This window comes from Sorex fumeus, unplaced genomic scaffold, assembly GCF_029834395.1.
Source record: "Sorex fumeus unplaced genomic scaffold, SorFum_2.1 ptg000029l, whole genome shotgun sequence".
Taxonomy (NCBI): Eukaryota; Metazoa; Chordata; class Mammalia; order Eulipotyphla; family Soricidae; genus Sorex; species Sorex fumeus.
In genome coordinates, this window is record NW_026606086.1 from 17,767,558 (window position 1) to 17,782,556 (window position 14,999).

Genomic DNA, 14,999 nt, shown 5'->3' on the forward strand with positions numbered 1-14,999 from the left:
CCCACATCCCCTGCCCACAGCGCCGAGCACCCCCAGGGTTCACACGTGTGCGGCGAGAGGTCATGGTGGGCACTCTCCAGCTTTTCTGGCTCTGGGGTCCCATGTGGAGCTCAGGCGGCCTTATGTGCTGGCAGGGATGAGCCTGGTGGGGCACATGCCTGGTGGCTTCTGGGCAAAGGCCTAGGCACCAGGCCTGGCCACCGCCCCGGGAGCCTCGAGCCCGCCCAGGCACCCCACACATGCCAGAGAGGAGGGACTGGTTCCACCTGCCTTTATTCAGCGCCCCGCACACCCTGCGGGCCTGGCGGCAAGGCACCCCGGTGGCCTCCCAGCACCAGGCCGGGGGGCCGCGGACCACAGGGCCAGGTTGTGGGCGCCAAAAATTGGAGGCGCCGGAGGTCGGTGCGAGGAAGGGAGGGGCCGGCTGGACAGTCAGGGAGGGCCAGGTGCTCCCCGTGTGTCCGGAGAAGCAGAGGTGCGAGGGCTCCGCTCGGGGTGCAGGGGGGCACCCGCACCCACCTCCAGGCCGCCCCGCTGAGTCCCAGGCCGGGAGAGGAGACTTGGTCCCCTCCTGCTGCTGCAAGCGGGCGGGGGTGAGCGGAGGGGTCAGGAGTCAGAGTCAAGGCCCGGGGGGTGGCGGGGGCGGGCCAGGCCTGGGCCTCCCAGAGGTGGGCTCGCTGGAGAAGCCCCCACAAGGTGGGGGGCCTCAGCCATGCCGTCTGGGGCCACTCAGACACCTCAGCACTTCTTGGCGTCCTGCGTGTTCCTGCGCTTCAGGTCACTCAGGTCGATGGGCTTGAAGGCTGTGGGGATCACAGGGACAGGGGGTCGCAGAGTCATGGGCCACAGGGTCTAGTGGAGTAGAAGGGTCAGGCAGGGTCAGGGGCTGCAAGGTCAAGCAAGGTCAGGCAGGGTCAGAGACTGCAGGGTCGGGGTCACAGGGTCAGGCAAGGTCAGGCTGCAGGATCAGGGGCTGCAGGATCAGGGACCGCAGGGTTGAGGCCACAGGGGCTGCAGGGTCAGGGGCTACAGGGTCAGGGGTCACAGGGTTGAGGCTGCAGGGTCAGGGGATGCAGGGTTGGGGGCTGCAGGGTCAGAGGCTGCAGGGTCAGGGGATGCAGAGTCAGGGGATGCAGGGTTGAGACCACAGGGTCAGGCAGGGTCAGGGACTGCAGGGTTGGTAGCTGCAGGGTCAGAGGCTGCTGGGTCAGGGGATGCAGGGTCAGGGGCCACAGGGTTGAGGCCACAGGGTCAGGCAGAATCAGGGGATGCAGGGTCGGGGGCTGCAGGGTGAGAGGCCGTGGGGTCAGGGGCCGCAGGGCAGGGACACTGGGTTGAGACTGCCAGGTCAGGCAGGGTCAGGCAGGGCGGGCTCGCCCAAACTCACTCTTGAGGCTGGGGTTGGGGACCTTCTCCACGTACTCCTCCACCAGGCCCCGCTCGCCGCCCCCCACCTGGCTGCGCAGCTCCCGCTCCACGCCCTGCCAGGCTGTGGGGAGGGCAGGGTCAGAGCCCCCGTGGCCCAGCCCCGCCCCCCGGCCGCCCCGGCCCCACCTTCGTAGATGAAGCGCACATTCTCCTCATGGGCCGGTGTGAAGATCTCGCTGCTGGGGGGCGAACGGGGGCTGCTGTTCCTCTTGCCGTTGTAGACCACCCTGGAGACGGGGGAGCTGGGGACACAAAACCTGGTGAGGGGCCGTGGGGTGCTTCCCGACACCCTCTGCTTCCTGACACCCACCTGGTCATGGCGGGGGAGTCTGGTCCCAGTGCGCGGCTGCCAGGTCCCCGGGGCGCCTGCAAGGGAAGTGCACAGGAACGGTGGAGCTCTGGGTGGGGCGGGGGACGCACCAGGAACCCAGCCGCACCCAGCCGAGTCGCCCACGGCCCAGACGGGCACTGCAGGAGGAGGGGACGGAGCTGTGGGCTGCAGCAGCGCTGGGCCCAGAACACTGAGACAGGCTGGCAGTGTCCGCCTCACGTCCTCCGACACAGAGGATTAGGCAACCCCGCGGCTCATCTGCTTCCCTCTCGGCTTTTCTGTCTTGTTTTGGGGGGCTCGGGAGGCACAGGGGCCCTGCCCAGTGATTCCTGGCCAGCTGGGCCTGTGGTCAAGCGCATAGGCGCTTGGCCCCATGGTGTCAGGGACGACCAGGGGACGGTGTGGTCCTGCTGGGGTCAGCTGCAAGTGATGCCTTAGCAGTCTCCCTCCTGCCTGCTTCTCCTCTGGGGGTGCCTGGAGGCTAGTTTTGCTTGTCTCCTCTCAGGGGCTGCAGGGCACCCCAGGCCGGGTTCCCATCCCACCCAGGAGCCCCAAGCTGTGCCCTCACTCACCCTCAGGTCAGACACAGAGGAAAGGTCATTAACAGAGAGAGGGGCTGGGTGCAAGTCTGACTCGGCCCAAACAAAACCAACAGGGGCCAGAAGACGGCAAGGGGGAGTTGCTTGCCCATCCTGTGCAGTGACCGTGATTGGATCCCTGGCACCACACACAGGACCCCTGAGTCCTGCCAGGGTCACCGAGCGCAGAGTCACTTAAGAGTAGCCCTGAAGCACCACTGGTTGCAGCCCCCAAACCAAATAGATAAACCTTTAGATAAACTAAAGGAGGTGGAGGAGATCCATGGGGGCGAGGGGTCAGTCCCTAACCCAGCAGGAAGCCCCTGAGTCCTCAGTCCTGGTGACAGCAGCCACGGCAGAGGGGCAGACCGGCTCCTCACAGGGCCATGGGGAGAGGAGAGCAGTCCAGCCCAGCCCCCATGCCCCCCTAGGCTACACCGCACCCGGACAGCATGGGCCAAGGGGCCACGCCTGAGTCTGGCCCACGAACTCTAGAGACCCGAAGCCTGAGCCTGACTGCCCCAGGCACTCCCCAGGCAGGCAGGTGGGTCCCTCCAGCTGTCCAGGTGCCCCAAGAGGCAACAAGCAGAAAGGCAAACCCCACGGGCTCAGGAGTGGGCAGGGTGCAATAGCCCCCGGGCCCGCCTCTGGGCAGCAGTGTCCTCGGGGACTCGACTCACTGTGGGGCCCCGGCACCCTCAGGTCCCTGCACCTGTGTGCCTGGCCCTACTCGCTGGCGGCTGAGTCTTTGTTGTGCGCGGGTTTGTGTCTGGATGTGTCACCTGGGTCTCTGTGGCACGAACGAATTCCCCGGGCAGGTCTGTATCACAGACGTGTTGCCCAGGTGGCTGTGTTGGGGACATGCTGTGGACACGTCACACAGGCGGATCTGTGTCGTGGACATGTTATGGGCAGGTCAGCCGTGGAAGTGTGCAGTAGGTAGATCCATGTCGTGGATGTGTACACCGGGGAAGGTTCCTGTCATGCACGTGTCGTGGGAAGAACTGTCATAGCCTTGTCACTCAGGCGGGTGTGTCGTGACTGTGTCACCTGGGTGGGTGTGTGGCATAGTGTGTCACCAGGGCATGTCTCCCGAGGCCGTGTCACCTGGACAGGTGTGTGGCATGGTGGCCATGTCACCTGGGTAGTGTGTGTCATGGGGGCGATGTCCCTGCGTGTATCTCTTGTAGCCATGTCACCCGGGCGGAGTGTGGCATGGGGCTGTGTCCCCGGGCGGGGTGTGGCCTGAGGGCCGTGTCACCTGGCAGGTGTGTGGCATGGGAGCCGTGTCCCCTGGGTGGGGTATGTCGTGGGGGCCGTGTCCCCTGGGTGTGGTGTGGTGTGGGGGTCCTGTAACCTGGGTGGAGTGTGTCCTGGGAGCCATGTCCCCGCGCGCGTCTCCCGTGGCCATGTCACCTGGCGGGTGTGTCCTGGGGGCCGTGTCCCCTGGGCGGGATGTGTCTTGGGGGCCGTGTCCCCTAGGCGGGGTGTGGCATGGGGACCGGGTCCCTCAGGCGGGGTATGTTGTGGGGGCCGTGTCACCTGGAGGATGTGTGTCGTGGGGGCCGTGTCCCCGCGTGTCTCCCGTGGCCTTGTCCACCCGTCCCGGAAGGCGGGCGGGCCCGGAGCACCCAGCGGCCCCGCGGCTGCGGCCCGCGTCAAGACACGGCTCGGGGCGCCCCTGGGGAGCGACACGGGCGGCGCCCGCCCGACCCCCGGCCCCACGCGCGCCCCGCCCCCGCCCCGCCCCGCCCGCCGGCCCGGCCCCGCCCGCCGGAGGCTGGACCCGCGCCCGCCACAGGCCGGCAAGGGCGGGCCCGGCCGCGCCCGCTCACCTCGCCCGCTCGGCCGCCGCCGCCGCCTCTTCCAGCTGGGAGGCCCCGGCCGGAAGTGACGCCTCCGCGCAGGCGCGATCCCGGTCACGTGAGCGGGAGGGCGGGGCCGCGGGCGAGCGCGGGGCACAGCACCCCCTGTCGGGCGGGCAGCGTGTGGGCGCCGGCCGCGAAGCGAGCGCACGGGGCTCGCGTGGTGTCGGTTCGAGCCCCGGATGGACCCCCCCGAAGTCACCCGAGCACCGCGGGGTGTAGCCCGAGAACAAAATTCCGAAAGTAGTGGAGAAAACTGTCCCAGGAGACATTTACCTGAAGAGAAACCGCAACAGACGGCAGGAGCGGGGCCGTGCCGCCCCTGCGCCCTGGGCACTTGAGGGCTCAGTCCACTCTGCTGCCCTCCAGGAACTCCACCAGCTCCTGGCACTCAGGGTCGACAAGGTCCGAGGGCCGGTGGCCGTCGAGGTCGGTGGCGTCTCTGTCTGCCCCCAGAGAGATGAGGTACCTGGGCCCAAGAGTGGCCCTGGTGTCCAAGGCTGCCGGGGCAAGGGCTGGCCAGGCTGCTTGTGTCTCCCCAGTTTGTGGGGCTGAGGAATCCAATCCTTCCTTCGGGAACCGGCTGATTTGGGGTGATCTGGACTCTCACCCGCAACCCTCCCCTCCTCATAAGACCCCACATAGGACCCCACCTGCAGCACCCCCAGGGCCACTCCCAACCCTCCCGTCCCTGTTTCCTCACCCCCCAGGACGCTGTCCCCAACCCTGCCCCCCAACATCCCAGCAGCGGGGAGCCATGCTCTCACCCACCCCACACACACCTGGCTATGTCCGCAGAGCCGTTGCGGCAGGCCACATGCAGGGCAGTGCTACCCTCGGCGTCAGGCTGCTGGATGTCGGCTCCAAGCTTTACCAACAGCTTTACACACTCCAGACTCCCTGAGAGCACGGCCAGGTGCAGTGCCGCCAGGCCTGTGGGCAGTGGAGGGCTCAGGCTGTGTCGCCAGGCCCAGGCACCCAGGCTGCCGGCACTCACCTGAGGGGTAGATGGTGTCCAGGGCCACCTTCCGTGCCCGGATGAAGCGCCCCACTTGCTCCAGGTCCCCCTGGCGGATGTGGTCCAGGAAGAGGACGTCGTTGCAGAAGCGGACAGAGCGACAGGCCAGCAGCCGGCGCCGCCGCTGCTGGGGGCTGTAGCGGGAGTAACGCACGGCCCTGCTGGGCATGGTGGGTGCGGGGAAAGGCGCTGCGTGCAGCCGCTGCTGCCCTATAAAGCAGCAGAGCTGGACTCAGTGCCCAGCGGGATCAGGTTAGCGGCTTAGCTTTCGGCCTGTCCCTGGACTCTGGCCAGGGGCTCACATCCTCCCTGGCCTGGCCCTGGCCCCACAGCTGGAGCTGGAAGATGCCACCAAAGGACAGCGGGAGGCCCAAGGACAGTCCTGTGGTCAAATTGCCAGGGCCTCACAAGGCGAGGTGTGGTAGGGGGCTGCTTCAACCTCATGGAAAACCTATTTTATTTTTTTGTTTTTATGTTTTTTGTCACACCCGGCAATACTCGGGGGCTACTTCTGACTCTGCACTCAGGAACTACTTCTGGCGGTGCTTAGGGGACCATATGGGATGCCAGGGATCGAACCTGGGCTGACCACATGCAACGCAAATGCTCTACCCGCTGTGCTATCACTCCAGTGCCATGGATGATCACTTCTGGTATATGTGTGGGTGAAACGAGCACCCTCCTGGAGCCTGAGGGCCACCGGGGACCCTCTTATCAGTTCCTGCTGGGGCTCGCCCTGCTCGGTGCCCCTCTAGGCAGCCACCTCTCCCTGCACCCCTCCCGGGGCACCCCTGCCCCCAAGCCACACCTTTCTTGGATCAGTTCCTGCCTGGGCACCACACTGAGGTGTCCAGGGGTGGTGGCCCTGCACTGGCCAACAGGAGTCCCCTCCACGGACATGCACACAGATGTATGCACATACACGTACATATCTGGTGCACTTACACATACACATGTGCACATACACTTGCACACACGCATGTACCCACTCATGTATATGCACATGTGCACATGCAAAAATGTGTGCACAGACGCTGCTGCTGCCACCAGTCAGGGTTTGAGGGGCCCCCCAGGGACAAGCTGTGGGTGCAGGAGGTGCTCCAGAACTGGGCTGGTGCGTGAGTCCCCTAGGCACAGCTGCTCCGGGCCCCAGTTCTTGTGGTGGCCCCAAGACCTTTAGGGCCCAGCACTGTCTCTCAGCTGTCTGCCACAAGACCAAGGGCTGGGCCGGGCTGGGTGCTTCTGTGCTCCCCTGGGTAGCCCCCACAAGCCCCCCTTTCTGGTGCCCAGCTGCTTCAGTTTCTCACCTCTCAGCTCGGGCAGTGTGACTTTTTTTTCTTTTTTGGGTCACACCCGGTGATGTAAAAGTGTTACTCCTGACTCTGCACACAGGAATTACTCCTGGCGGTGCTCGGGGAACCATATGGGATGGTGGGAATCAGGTCTGCCGCATGCAAGGCAAACACCCTCCCCGCTGTGCTATCGCTCCAGCCCCAGTGTGGCCTTTCTGATGGCACGGCTAAGGTTCTGGCCATGCCCTGTGTGAGGGGAGGCTGCAGTCGGACCCCACAGCAGCCCCTCTGGGTGGGCACTGAGGCCTGCAGACCCAGGGCCGGGAAGGTCCTAAAAGAATGAGGGTACAGCCCCTGCCAGCCAGATTGGTGCCAGAGTTGGGGGAGGTGTTTCCTCTGCTGGCCCCCAGGCTGCCTAAGGGTGCCATGGGGACAGGAGGCAGGACATCCCCTACTGGAAGATGATCTTCTGGGGCCTGGAAAGTTCTGTCTGCTGTGCCAGCACAGGTCAGATGAGAGCATGGGGAGCCACCCCGAATCCGGCAATGCAGGGTGATCATCTTGCCCGACCAGCCCAGGTCTCCTCAAGCTCCCAGCAGACTGTCCCAGCCCACTTGTGAAATGACAGCATTGCAAGGTCCAAGCGTCCACCTCCTGGAGGACAAGAGACATGCCATCTGCAGAGCAGGGCGCCAAGAGTCTCCTGCTGGCACCACTGACCACCCAGCCTGCAGACCTGCCCAAGGCTTCGGGCTCTGGGGCGTGTGCAGCAGGCTGCAGAGATCCTCACTGGCAGACAGGTTGTGTGGTCGACACACTTCAACTCAGCCCAGGGCTTCCTCCCATAGGGGCCTCTAGTCCCCGACTCAGGTACGGGGTGGGGAGAGGCAACCTGCACCCTGGGCAGATGGCTGGGGGTACAGCTGCGAGCGGTGAAGCTGGAGAGGGGGAAGAGGCCACCCAGCGGGTAAGTGGGAACTTGACGGCAACCCAGAGTCCAACACACCTTGTTGCACACCTGTGGTGCAGAGCAGGTCCCTGGCACCCCACTGCTGCAACAGCCCAGAGCCTGAGGGGCACAGGATGTGCCCTCTCCCTGCAGTGCCTGCCAGGCCCCCGGGCCCCACCCCACAGTCCCAAAGGCCACAACACGGGCCCCCAAAGGGGCCATGACCCTGGGGACCTGCTGCCAGCAGGGAGCTCAGGCTGGGCAAGCGCTGGGACTATCAGTCCCTCCTGTGACATGGACCGCAGCCAGCAACACTTCCCGACGCTGGAGAATCCTAGAGACGCACAGGGCGACTCCCGTCTCCCAGCAGACCCAGATGCAGCTGTGGCCGGCTGGCCCACATGGCACCCTGGAGACCAGCCTGCTCTGAGGGCAGACTTGACGGCGGGCTCAGACAGGTCAGGGCAGCACGCACAGAGACAGTCCCAATTTTATTTGGCCAATGTGTTCAATCCCAGTTCTGAGGCAGAAATGGTGAGAATGTCTGGGCCCTGCCTGACTGGGGAGGACCCCAGCTGGTGGCCTGCAGGGCAAGGGGCCGCCTGCCCACACGGCCCCATCGCACTGCAGCCCCTGGGGTGGGGAGGGCGCAGGGGCAGGCGGGCCCCACAGGCAGCCACCTCCTCGGGCAGGGGTGCGGGGTGCCAGACACAGGATCACATGCTCCTGGCACCTCTGGCCCGGATGAGGGACGGGACAGGCCCCAGCGTGGCCGCTACAGACAGAGACAGCCTGAGGTTGGCATCAGAGCCCATGAGGGGCAGAGCCGAGCGAGGGGGCAGCTCTGATGGGGCGGATAGGGGGGACAGTGCCAGTACGAGACCCCAAGGAGACTTCAGCGAGCTCTGGACAAACGTACAAAAAAGTACATCACAATTAAAAACAAGGCCCGCCCCGGTCCCCGGAGCCCCACTGCGGGCAGGGCGGTGGGTGTGCCCGAGAGGTCCCTGCGGTTCCGACGCTCCCTTGCTCGCAGATGGCGGTGTGCGCGTGCTCGCGCCAGTGTACGATGCCCAGACTGCGCTACAGCTCATCCTTCACGGCTTTCTGGTCGTCGTCCTCCTCCAGATCGGGCTCCTCGGCTTCCTCCAGGTCCTCCAGGTCCTGGACGGCAGGAGGAAAGGGGCAGTCGGTGGGGGAAGGACACCCACCGGGCCACGAGCTGGCTGGGGCATCCCTGTGGACACGTACGTCATCGTCCCCGGCACCGTCCTGGCCGCCGCTTTCCAGGAACTTTTTAAAGCCCTCCAGCGTCCGCTCCCCGTTGTAGTCGATGACCTACGAAGAGCATGGGAAGAAGCTCTTGCCCAGCTGGGCTTCCTGTTTGTTGGCGGCCACCCCCACGCCCTGCCCTGTCCAGCTCACCGTCCTGCCTGGGCCGGCGGGGAAGAACTTGAGTGTGGGGAAGCTGTGCACCTTCACCGCCTCCACCTCATTGGCCGTTGAGTCCATCTTGGCGATGACGATGTTCTCATGGTCTTTGTAGGTCTCCCCCAGCTTGTCCCAGATGGGGGCCAGCTGCTTGCAGTGGCCGCACCAGGGGGCATCTGCAAGGCCACAGCACATGTCGGGGGGTGCCCCTGCCCTACCCTGCCTGCCCGCACGGGAGCAGCCCACTCACAGAACTCCACAAACACATTCTTCTTCTCGTCGAATGCCACCTCCTCGAAGTTCCTGCCCACGAGCACCTTCACAGGCTGCCGGTCCCAGTCCTCGGGCAGCTCCTGGCTCATGAGGTGAGGCTGCAGGGAACAGGTGTCAGGCCCGGGGCTCGCTCCCAGCGGCTCCTGCTGTCAGACCCTCCCAGCCAAGCACCTTGATCTTGCCCTCCAGGAAGCGGTGGCAGAAGTCGGTGATGGTCTCGGCCGTGAGCTCGCTGGACTCAGGCTTGTACTTGGTCATTTCCTCCTCCAGCGTGATGAGGCGCACAGCCGGGCACTCCTCCTTCTTCAGCCCGAAGAACTCCAGGATGCGCTGATTGTCTGCGCTCTCACTGTCGATGAAGATAAACAGGATCTTGGGGGAGAAAAGGCTTGTTGAAATCAACAGCGCTGGTGAGGCCCAGCACCTGCACTCCGGGCCGACTCCTGAGCCCACAGAAGGCTCCGGGCAGCAGAGGGCAGCGCAGCGGGGAGGGCATTTGCCCGGCACACGGAAACCCAGGTTCCATCGCTGGTGCCCCAGAGACCCCCGAGCCCACCAGGAGTGATCCTGGCGTCCCAGCGGGTATGGCCAAACCCTCTCCCCCAGGGAAGAAAAAAGAAAACAAAGGGAGGCAGCTGAACAGGCCCTGAAGCTTGAGGCCCCCAGCCCCCCGGCCCTTGAAGCCCCCCAAACTCTGGTCCTTGAGGACCCTGGCCCACCTGGCCCTTGAAGCCACCAGCAGCCTTTTTGAAGTGACTCAGTTTGCCCTCATAGTCGGACACGCTCTTCGGCAGGAACAGTAAGATGTGGGTCTTGATTTCACCTCCAAAAATCTTTGGGGCCGTCTGTTGCGAACACAGTCACAGTCTGAGGCATGCTGGGAGCAGGGACAGGGCTGCCGTGCCCCACACCCACGCCCGCGCACCTGCTCCGTGAACTCGATGACCAGGGGCAGCTGGTTGTGTTTGATGAAGTCCAGCAGCTTCTCCTTGGTGACCTCCCCATCAAAGTTGTTCCGGCCCTCGTCAAACTGCAGAACCGGAAGTGGAGAGTGAGGGGCCTGGAAGTACCTGGCCTCCAAGGAAGGAGTACTGCAGACCAAGGGAGAGATGGGTCTGGCCCCAGAGATGTCTGGAACAACATCGAGCGTGGGCTGCAAAGTTACCCCATGCGGTCTGACCCAAAGGCGGAAGCCCCGCTGGACGAGGCAGCCGAGGGTACCCACAGGGCTGTGCCCATGACAGCTTCAGTGTAACCTACGTGGCAGCCTCCACAGACGGCCCACTGGCCCGGCTCTCCCAGACCCCAGGATGAGGGATGGACAGACACTTGTCTCACAGCCACTCCTCAGAGGCTTCCAGAAAGACGGGTGGCCACGTCGCACAGACCACAGTGCCAACCTGAGCCAGTGCCCGAGGCAGAGCTGGGCAGTGAGGGCCCGGTGGAGAGGCAGAAGCCTCCTGGCCCTGGGGCTCCACAGCTGCACCCCACAGGATTGGGGCTCAGTTGAGGTGACCTGTGACCCCAGGGGCAGTCCGGCCCCGCCCAGAGCAGGGCCAGCCCAACCAGCACCCCACCGAGTCAGCACTGACCCAACACTGTGAGCAAGTTTGGGCAAAAGCGCTGTCCATGTGTTGAAGGGAGAGCAGGAAGGACCTTGACTGTCCCAGGACGCCACAGGGCATGGAGGGCGGGGTGAGGCCTCGGTCCCCAGAACCCCACCAGAGCCAGGAGTCACTTCCATACTGCCCCGTGTGGCCCACACAGCCCCATACCCCAAAATACAATCAACCTAGCATCAGTTACCCATACTCATGGTCAGCAGGCAGGGCACTGGGGCGGCACCCCCCACCCCTCAGGCCTTGGCTGGTCCTGGACTAGCTGTGATAGTACCCGCAGGGCCCAGGAAGCCTGGGGGAGCAGCGGCACCCCAAGAGCTGGCACAGCAGTGTCAATGTATGCAAGGTTTGGGAAAGCAGGGAGTGGCAGACACTGAGGGAGAAGCCACGGAGGACCTGCTGGTCACCTGTACAAGCGGGCCAGCTACAGCTGGGCAGCAGCACCAGGGACCAAGCCCCGGAGTCACACGAACTGAGCACGCAGCACCATGCAGAATCCTGGCAGGTGACACCCACCACTGTGGGCTAGCACCACAGGCCACCCACCGTAGGGCACACACCATAGGGCACCCACCACAGGATGCCTGCCACAGGACACGGTATTTGCCAAAGACCACCCACCACGTGACGTGGTACTAGCCACAGGGCACTCTGCTATCAACACTTGCCACAGAACAACGTACCACACAACACCCATCACGGGATAGTCAGAACGTGGAAGCCACCACAGGACACCTGGCATGGGGCACCCACTATGGGGCACCCGCCACAGGACAACCTCCTGCAGTACCCACCAATGGGCATCTACCACGTGGCGCTCCACCGAGGCACCTCCGTGGCTGTCAGACTTTGCACGCGACGATAAGATTCAGGTGCAGAGTCCAGAGCAGCGGGCAAGGTCCTGGGGCGCGGCTGCCAGCCACTCACCTTCTTGAAGAGGACGACCCCGTCCTTGTCTAGCTGATATTTGGAGAAGACGTCGCTGCTGGATGTGATCCCGAAGGGGACGTCATCGACGGCCTCGGCCGCCAGCAGGAACTGCTTGGCAAAGTCTGACTCCGCGTCCTGGCAGGAGGGAGAGCCAGAGCAGGCGCCCTTACCACCTGCCCGAGCGGGCACAGGGCCCCGCCCCAGGGCAGGGAACACCAGCAAGACCCCAATAGCTACCTTGAAGAAGCCGATAACCGTCACCTCGCTAGACTCCACCAAGGCCTCGGCGGCGGCCACGTCTGCCAGCGTGGTGGCCGCAGGCCCTGTGCGCTTCTTCAGCCAGTTGACGATGTCGTCAGCCTCCCGGCCAGCTACACAGAGGGAAGCGCAGGAAGTTGGGGGGGCCACCCGCCCTGGCCCCGTCCCCAGTCCCTAGAGGGAGGGCGGCCAGGCTACCTGCTCGCATGCCCAGGTGCCCGGAGTGGACAAGCGCCCAGCCCACCAGGAAGGACTCAGCATGGGACAGCCATCACCCCCGCACTTGCTGGGGGGCCAGGGCAGCGGTACAGGCCGGGGCCCCACCAGCGAACAATGGCCTGAGCAGGGCGACCGGCTGGGCCGGCTGCTGGTGGGGCCCAGAGGCCACAGAACCGGTTCCGTGGAAGGCCCCGGCTTCCCTGCTCCCGCCAGGACTCCGGGGCGTGCCCTGTACCTGTGTACTCTCTGGGGGACGCGGTGTCCCCGTTCTTGAAGAACTTGATGGTGGGGTAGCCGCGAACGCCGTACTGCTGGGCCAGGTCCGACTCCTCCGTGGCGTCCACCTTGGCTAGTCTGATCTCGGAACCTTCTGCCTTGAGCTTCCCGGCGGCTTTGGCGTACTCAGGGGCCAGGGCCTTGCAGTGGCCACACCACGGGGCGTCTGGGGGAGTAAGGGGCCGGCTGGAAGGGCATCGCGGCGCCTACCCATCCCCGGGCCGGGTCCGTGCCCCGACGCTGCAAGCACCCGCCGCGGCCGAGGGGGAAACTGAGGCCCGGAGCAGCGGCGGGGCTCTGCACTTCCCGGGCCGGGCGCCCCGCCCCCCGCACCTGCCAGGGCTCCCAGGGGTGGGGCCCCGCGGAGCCGGGCGCGGAGCCGGCGCTGACCGCGGGGGCCCGGCCCGGCGCTCCCCGCCCCCAGGCCGCGGCACTCACAGAACTCCACCAGCAGGTACTTGTGGGCCGCCAGCGCCTCCTCGAAGTTGCCCTTCTTGAGCACCAGGACATGATCCTCCTCCTCGGGGGCGTCGGCGCCCGCGCGGGCCAGCAGGGCCAGGGCCAGGCAGAGCAAAGAGCGGCGCAGCATGTCGGCAGGCGGGCGGGCGGGCACTTCAGTTGGCGCCGCCGGGACAGCCGAGGCGACGAGGGCGCGCGCCACCGGCCCCGCCCTTATAAGTGCGCCGGCCCCCGCTCGCGCTCCCGGGCGGCCTCCGATTGGCCCGCGAGGCCCGGGGAGCGTCCCCGCTGCGCCCGCATTGGCTCCGGGGAGTGGCCGCCACGCCCACCCCTCCCTGGCCCGTGATTGGCCGAGCGGCTCGCGCTCGCTCTCTGCGCCCGCCGCTTATTGGCTGCGGGCCGAGAACTTTCTCTCCTCCACTTCTGGCTGGCCCGACGCTCCCCGGCCCTCCTCGTCGCGGGACTGGCTGCAGCCTGCGGAAGCCCGCGCTCTCCGCCTCCCGATTGGTCGAGCCGTGCGCGCTCCCCGCGCTTTCCATCGTCTAACGTGGCAGTGGGGCGGAGTGTCCCGCTGGGGGACGGACCCGCGCCTGCGCCCCCGAAACCCTTCGTGTTGCATTCTGACTGGACCGCGTACCAGTAACTGGCACGGCCCCGCTTCGGCCGGCTGGAAGCTGGAGTGACGCAACTTCCGGCGCGCGTGCGGCCCGTGCGGGCCCGGCCCGGGGTCTTCTGCGCGGGGTGCGCGAGGGAAGGACGGCCACAGGCAGAGACGGGGAGGTGGGCTGGGCGCCCCGAGACCCAGGGCCGCGCGGACGCTGACCTTATCCACCCCCCGCACCCCAGCGCTGTGAGGCCCCAGAACCCTAGCCAGGCTGGGAGGCGAAGCAGCGGGGGGGCGACAAGGCGTGAGGGTCCGCGTTTTCTGGGGCCCCACGAGGCGAGATACTTTGTGTACATCGCAGAAAATAAAAGTGGGGCGACTTCTGCGTTTCTCTCAAGATTTCGAGCTTGGCGTGACCCCAAGGCCCCTGGCTGGGTGTTGCCCCCGGAGCCCCTGGAACTCGCTTTCGGTGGGAGATGCCCTGGGCCTCGGCTCTGCGCCCCGCCAACCCGCCCTGCTTGTTGGGGGCTACCCGGGATGAGGTGTTGGGGGCTGCTTCCAGCCGTCCAGTACCAGCCCTGGAGGGCTTTCGACTCAGCATCCATTTAACAGTTTGGCGGGGACCAGGAGCCACACCCACGCGGAAAGTACACGTACGCTAATTCCCGATTTCCGAAACCGGGACATCAGAGGTGCCTTTGCACTTTGAAGCTGTGTTGGGCAACGGTTGCACTGAAGGCCACACTTTATCTCTTCCAGGGTTTCCTCCAGAGAATCCTGATTCCTGTGTCCAGCCCTGTCCTCACTGCCCATCCTTGGGCCAGAGGCGAGCGGGCTTCTGCAGGGCCAGGTTTGCTTCAGGGCAGTTTTGCCCAGCTGGATCTCCCGCTCTCAATGCAGACAGGCTGTCAGCTTGATGTAGGCAGTAGAGAGGGAAAGCCCCGTGGCAATGAAACTTAGGTCAACAAAACTTCGAGGAAGGAAAGTTTTGAGACTGATCCACCTCTTGAATATGGAAAACAAAGACTTGATGAGACCACTGGCAGACCCTGAGGACAGTTAATCTGATTACTTTCAGTGATTCAGCCCAGAGAAAACTACAGAACGGTCTGGATCAAGAAGACCCGAGGAGAGCCTATAAAAGCCAGCCCAAGAACCCATTCAAGGCTCTCTCCACCCTTGGAGAAGCCCGCATTCTCTGTTGAGCCCGTTACTCTTTCTCTCTCCACTCTCCCAGTTTCTCTTCCTCCTTTCCTTCAAAAACCTTCCAAATAAAAATCTCTTTACTTAACTGCTTGTCTACTCCTTTAATTATTTTCTGTGAGTGAGACAAGAATCCTGAAAACCCTGGGAAAGGCTCAGGAATGGTTTCTCCTTTCCTGCAAAGAGCAAATCCTCGCTCCAGCCTGAGTCCGTGGCTCCCCAAGAAATCGGGTGGTGGGAATAAATTCCCTGCCTGGCAGACCAAG

The 14,999-nt window shown here is 64.8% G+C and overlaps 3 protein-coding genes across 3 annotated transcripts; all 3 read right to left on the bottom strand.

Annotated features, from left to right (window-relative positions):
- Window positions 1-256: 256 nt before the first annotated feature.
- Window positions 257-4,213, bottom strand: MCRIP1 (MAPK regulated corepressor interacting protein 1). Its single transcript, XM_056115805.1, has 5 exons — window positions 4,173-4,213; window positions 1,739-1,794; window positions 1,555-1,670; window positions 1,388-1,489; window positions 257-803 (listed from the first exon to the last, which is right to left on the bottom strand). The coding sequence occupies exons 2-5, from the start codon at window positions 1,744-1,746 to the stop codon at window positions 739-741; spliced, it is 291 nt and encodes a 96-aa protein (XP_055971780.1). The 5' UTR covers window positions 1,747-1,794; window positions 4,173-4,213; the 3' UTR covers window positions 257-738.
- Window positions 4,214-4,547: 334 nt separating this feature from the next.
- PPP1R27 (protein phosphatase 1 regulatory subunit 27) lies at window positions 4,548-5,389 on the bottom strand. Its single transcript, XM_056115803.1, has 3 exons — window positions 5,200-5,389; window positions 4,985-5,135; window positions 4,548-4,671 (listed from the first exon to the last, which is right to left on the bottom strand). Exons 1-3 carry the CDS (start codon window positions 5,387-5,389, stop codon window positions 4,548-4,550), a joined length of 465 nt encoding a protein of 154 aa, XP_055971778.1.
- Window positions 5,390-7,939: 2,550 nt separating this feature from the next.
- P4HB (prolyl 4-hydroxylase subunit beta) lies at window positions 7,940-13,102 on the bottom strand. The gene is made up of 11 exons (XM_056115776.1): window positions 12,906-13,102; window positions 12,427-12,633; window positions 11,952-12,085; window positions 11,712-11,849; window positions 10,091-10,195; window positions 9,885-10,010; window positions 9,337-9,537; window positions 9,143-9,263; window positions 8,887-9,068; window positions 8,713-8,799; window positions 7,940-8,625 (listed from the first exon to the last, which is right to left on the bottom strand). The coding sequence occupies exons 1-11, from the start codon at window positions 13,054-13,056 to the stop codon at window positions 8,545-8,547; spliced, it is 1,533 nt and encodes a 510-aa protein (XP_055971751.1). The 5' UTR covers window positions 13,057-13,102; the 3' UTR covers window positions 7,940-8,544.
- Window positions 13,103-14,999: the final 1,897 nt, after the last annotated feature.

What these genes read in the sequence shown, in the direction of transcription:
- P4HB (XM_056115776.1), bottom strand. Translation starts at nt 13,056, where the DNA reads ATGCTGCGCCGCTCTTTGCTCTGCCTGGCCCTGGCCCTGCTGGCCCGC. An exon ending in CTGGTGGCTTCAAGGGCCAG is followed by an intron (nt 9,538 to 9,884) that starts GTGGGCCAGGGT and finishes TTCTCCCCCAAG; the next exon opens with ATCCTGTTTATCTTCATCGA. An exon ending in CCGCCGGCCCAGGCAGGACG is followed by an intron (nt 8,800 to 8,886) that starts GTGAGCTGGACA and finishes TGCTCTTCGTAG; the next exon opens with GTCATCGACTACAACGGGGA.
- PPP1R27 (XM_056115803.1), bottom strand. Translation starts at nt 5,389, where the DNA reads ATGCCCAGCAGGGCCGTGCGTTACTCCCGCTACAGCCCCCAGCAGCGG. An exon ending in GGACACCATCTACCCCTCAG is followed by an intron (nt 5,136 to 5,199) that starts GTGAGTGCCGGC and finishes CACTGCCCACAG; the next exon opens with GCCTGGCGGCACTGCACCTG. An exon ending in GGCTCTGCGGACATAGCCAG is followed by an intron (nt 4,672 to 4,984) that starts GTGTGTGTGGGG and finishes TCTTGGGCCCAG; the next exon opens with GTACCTCATCTCTCTGGGGG.
- MCRIP1 (XM_056115805.1), bottom strand. An exon ending in TGTGCGCTTCATCTACGAAG is followed by an intron (nt 1,490 to 1,554) that starts GTGGGGCCGGGG and finishes CCCTCCCCACAG; the next exon opens with CCTGGCAGGGCGTGGAGCGG. An exon ending in CCCCAACCCCAGCCTCAAGA is followed by an intron (nt 804 to 1,387) that starts GTGAGTTTGGGC and finishes TGATCCCCACAG; the next exon opens with CCTTCAAGCCCATCGACCTG.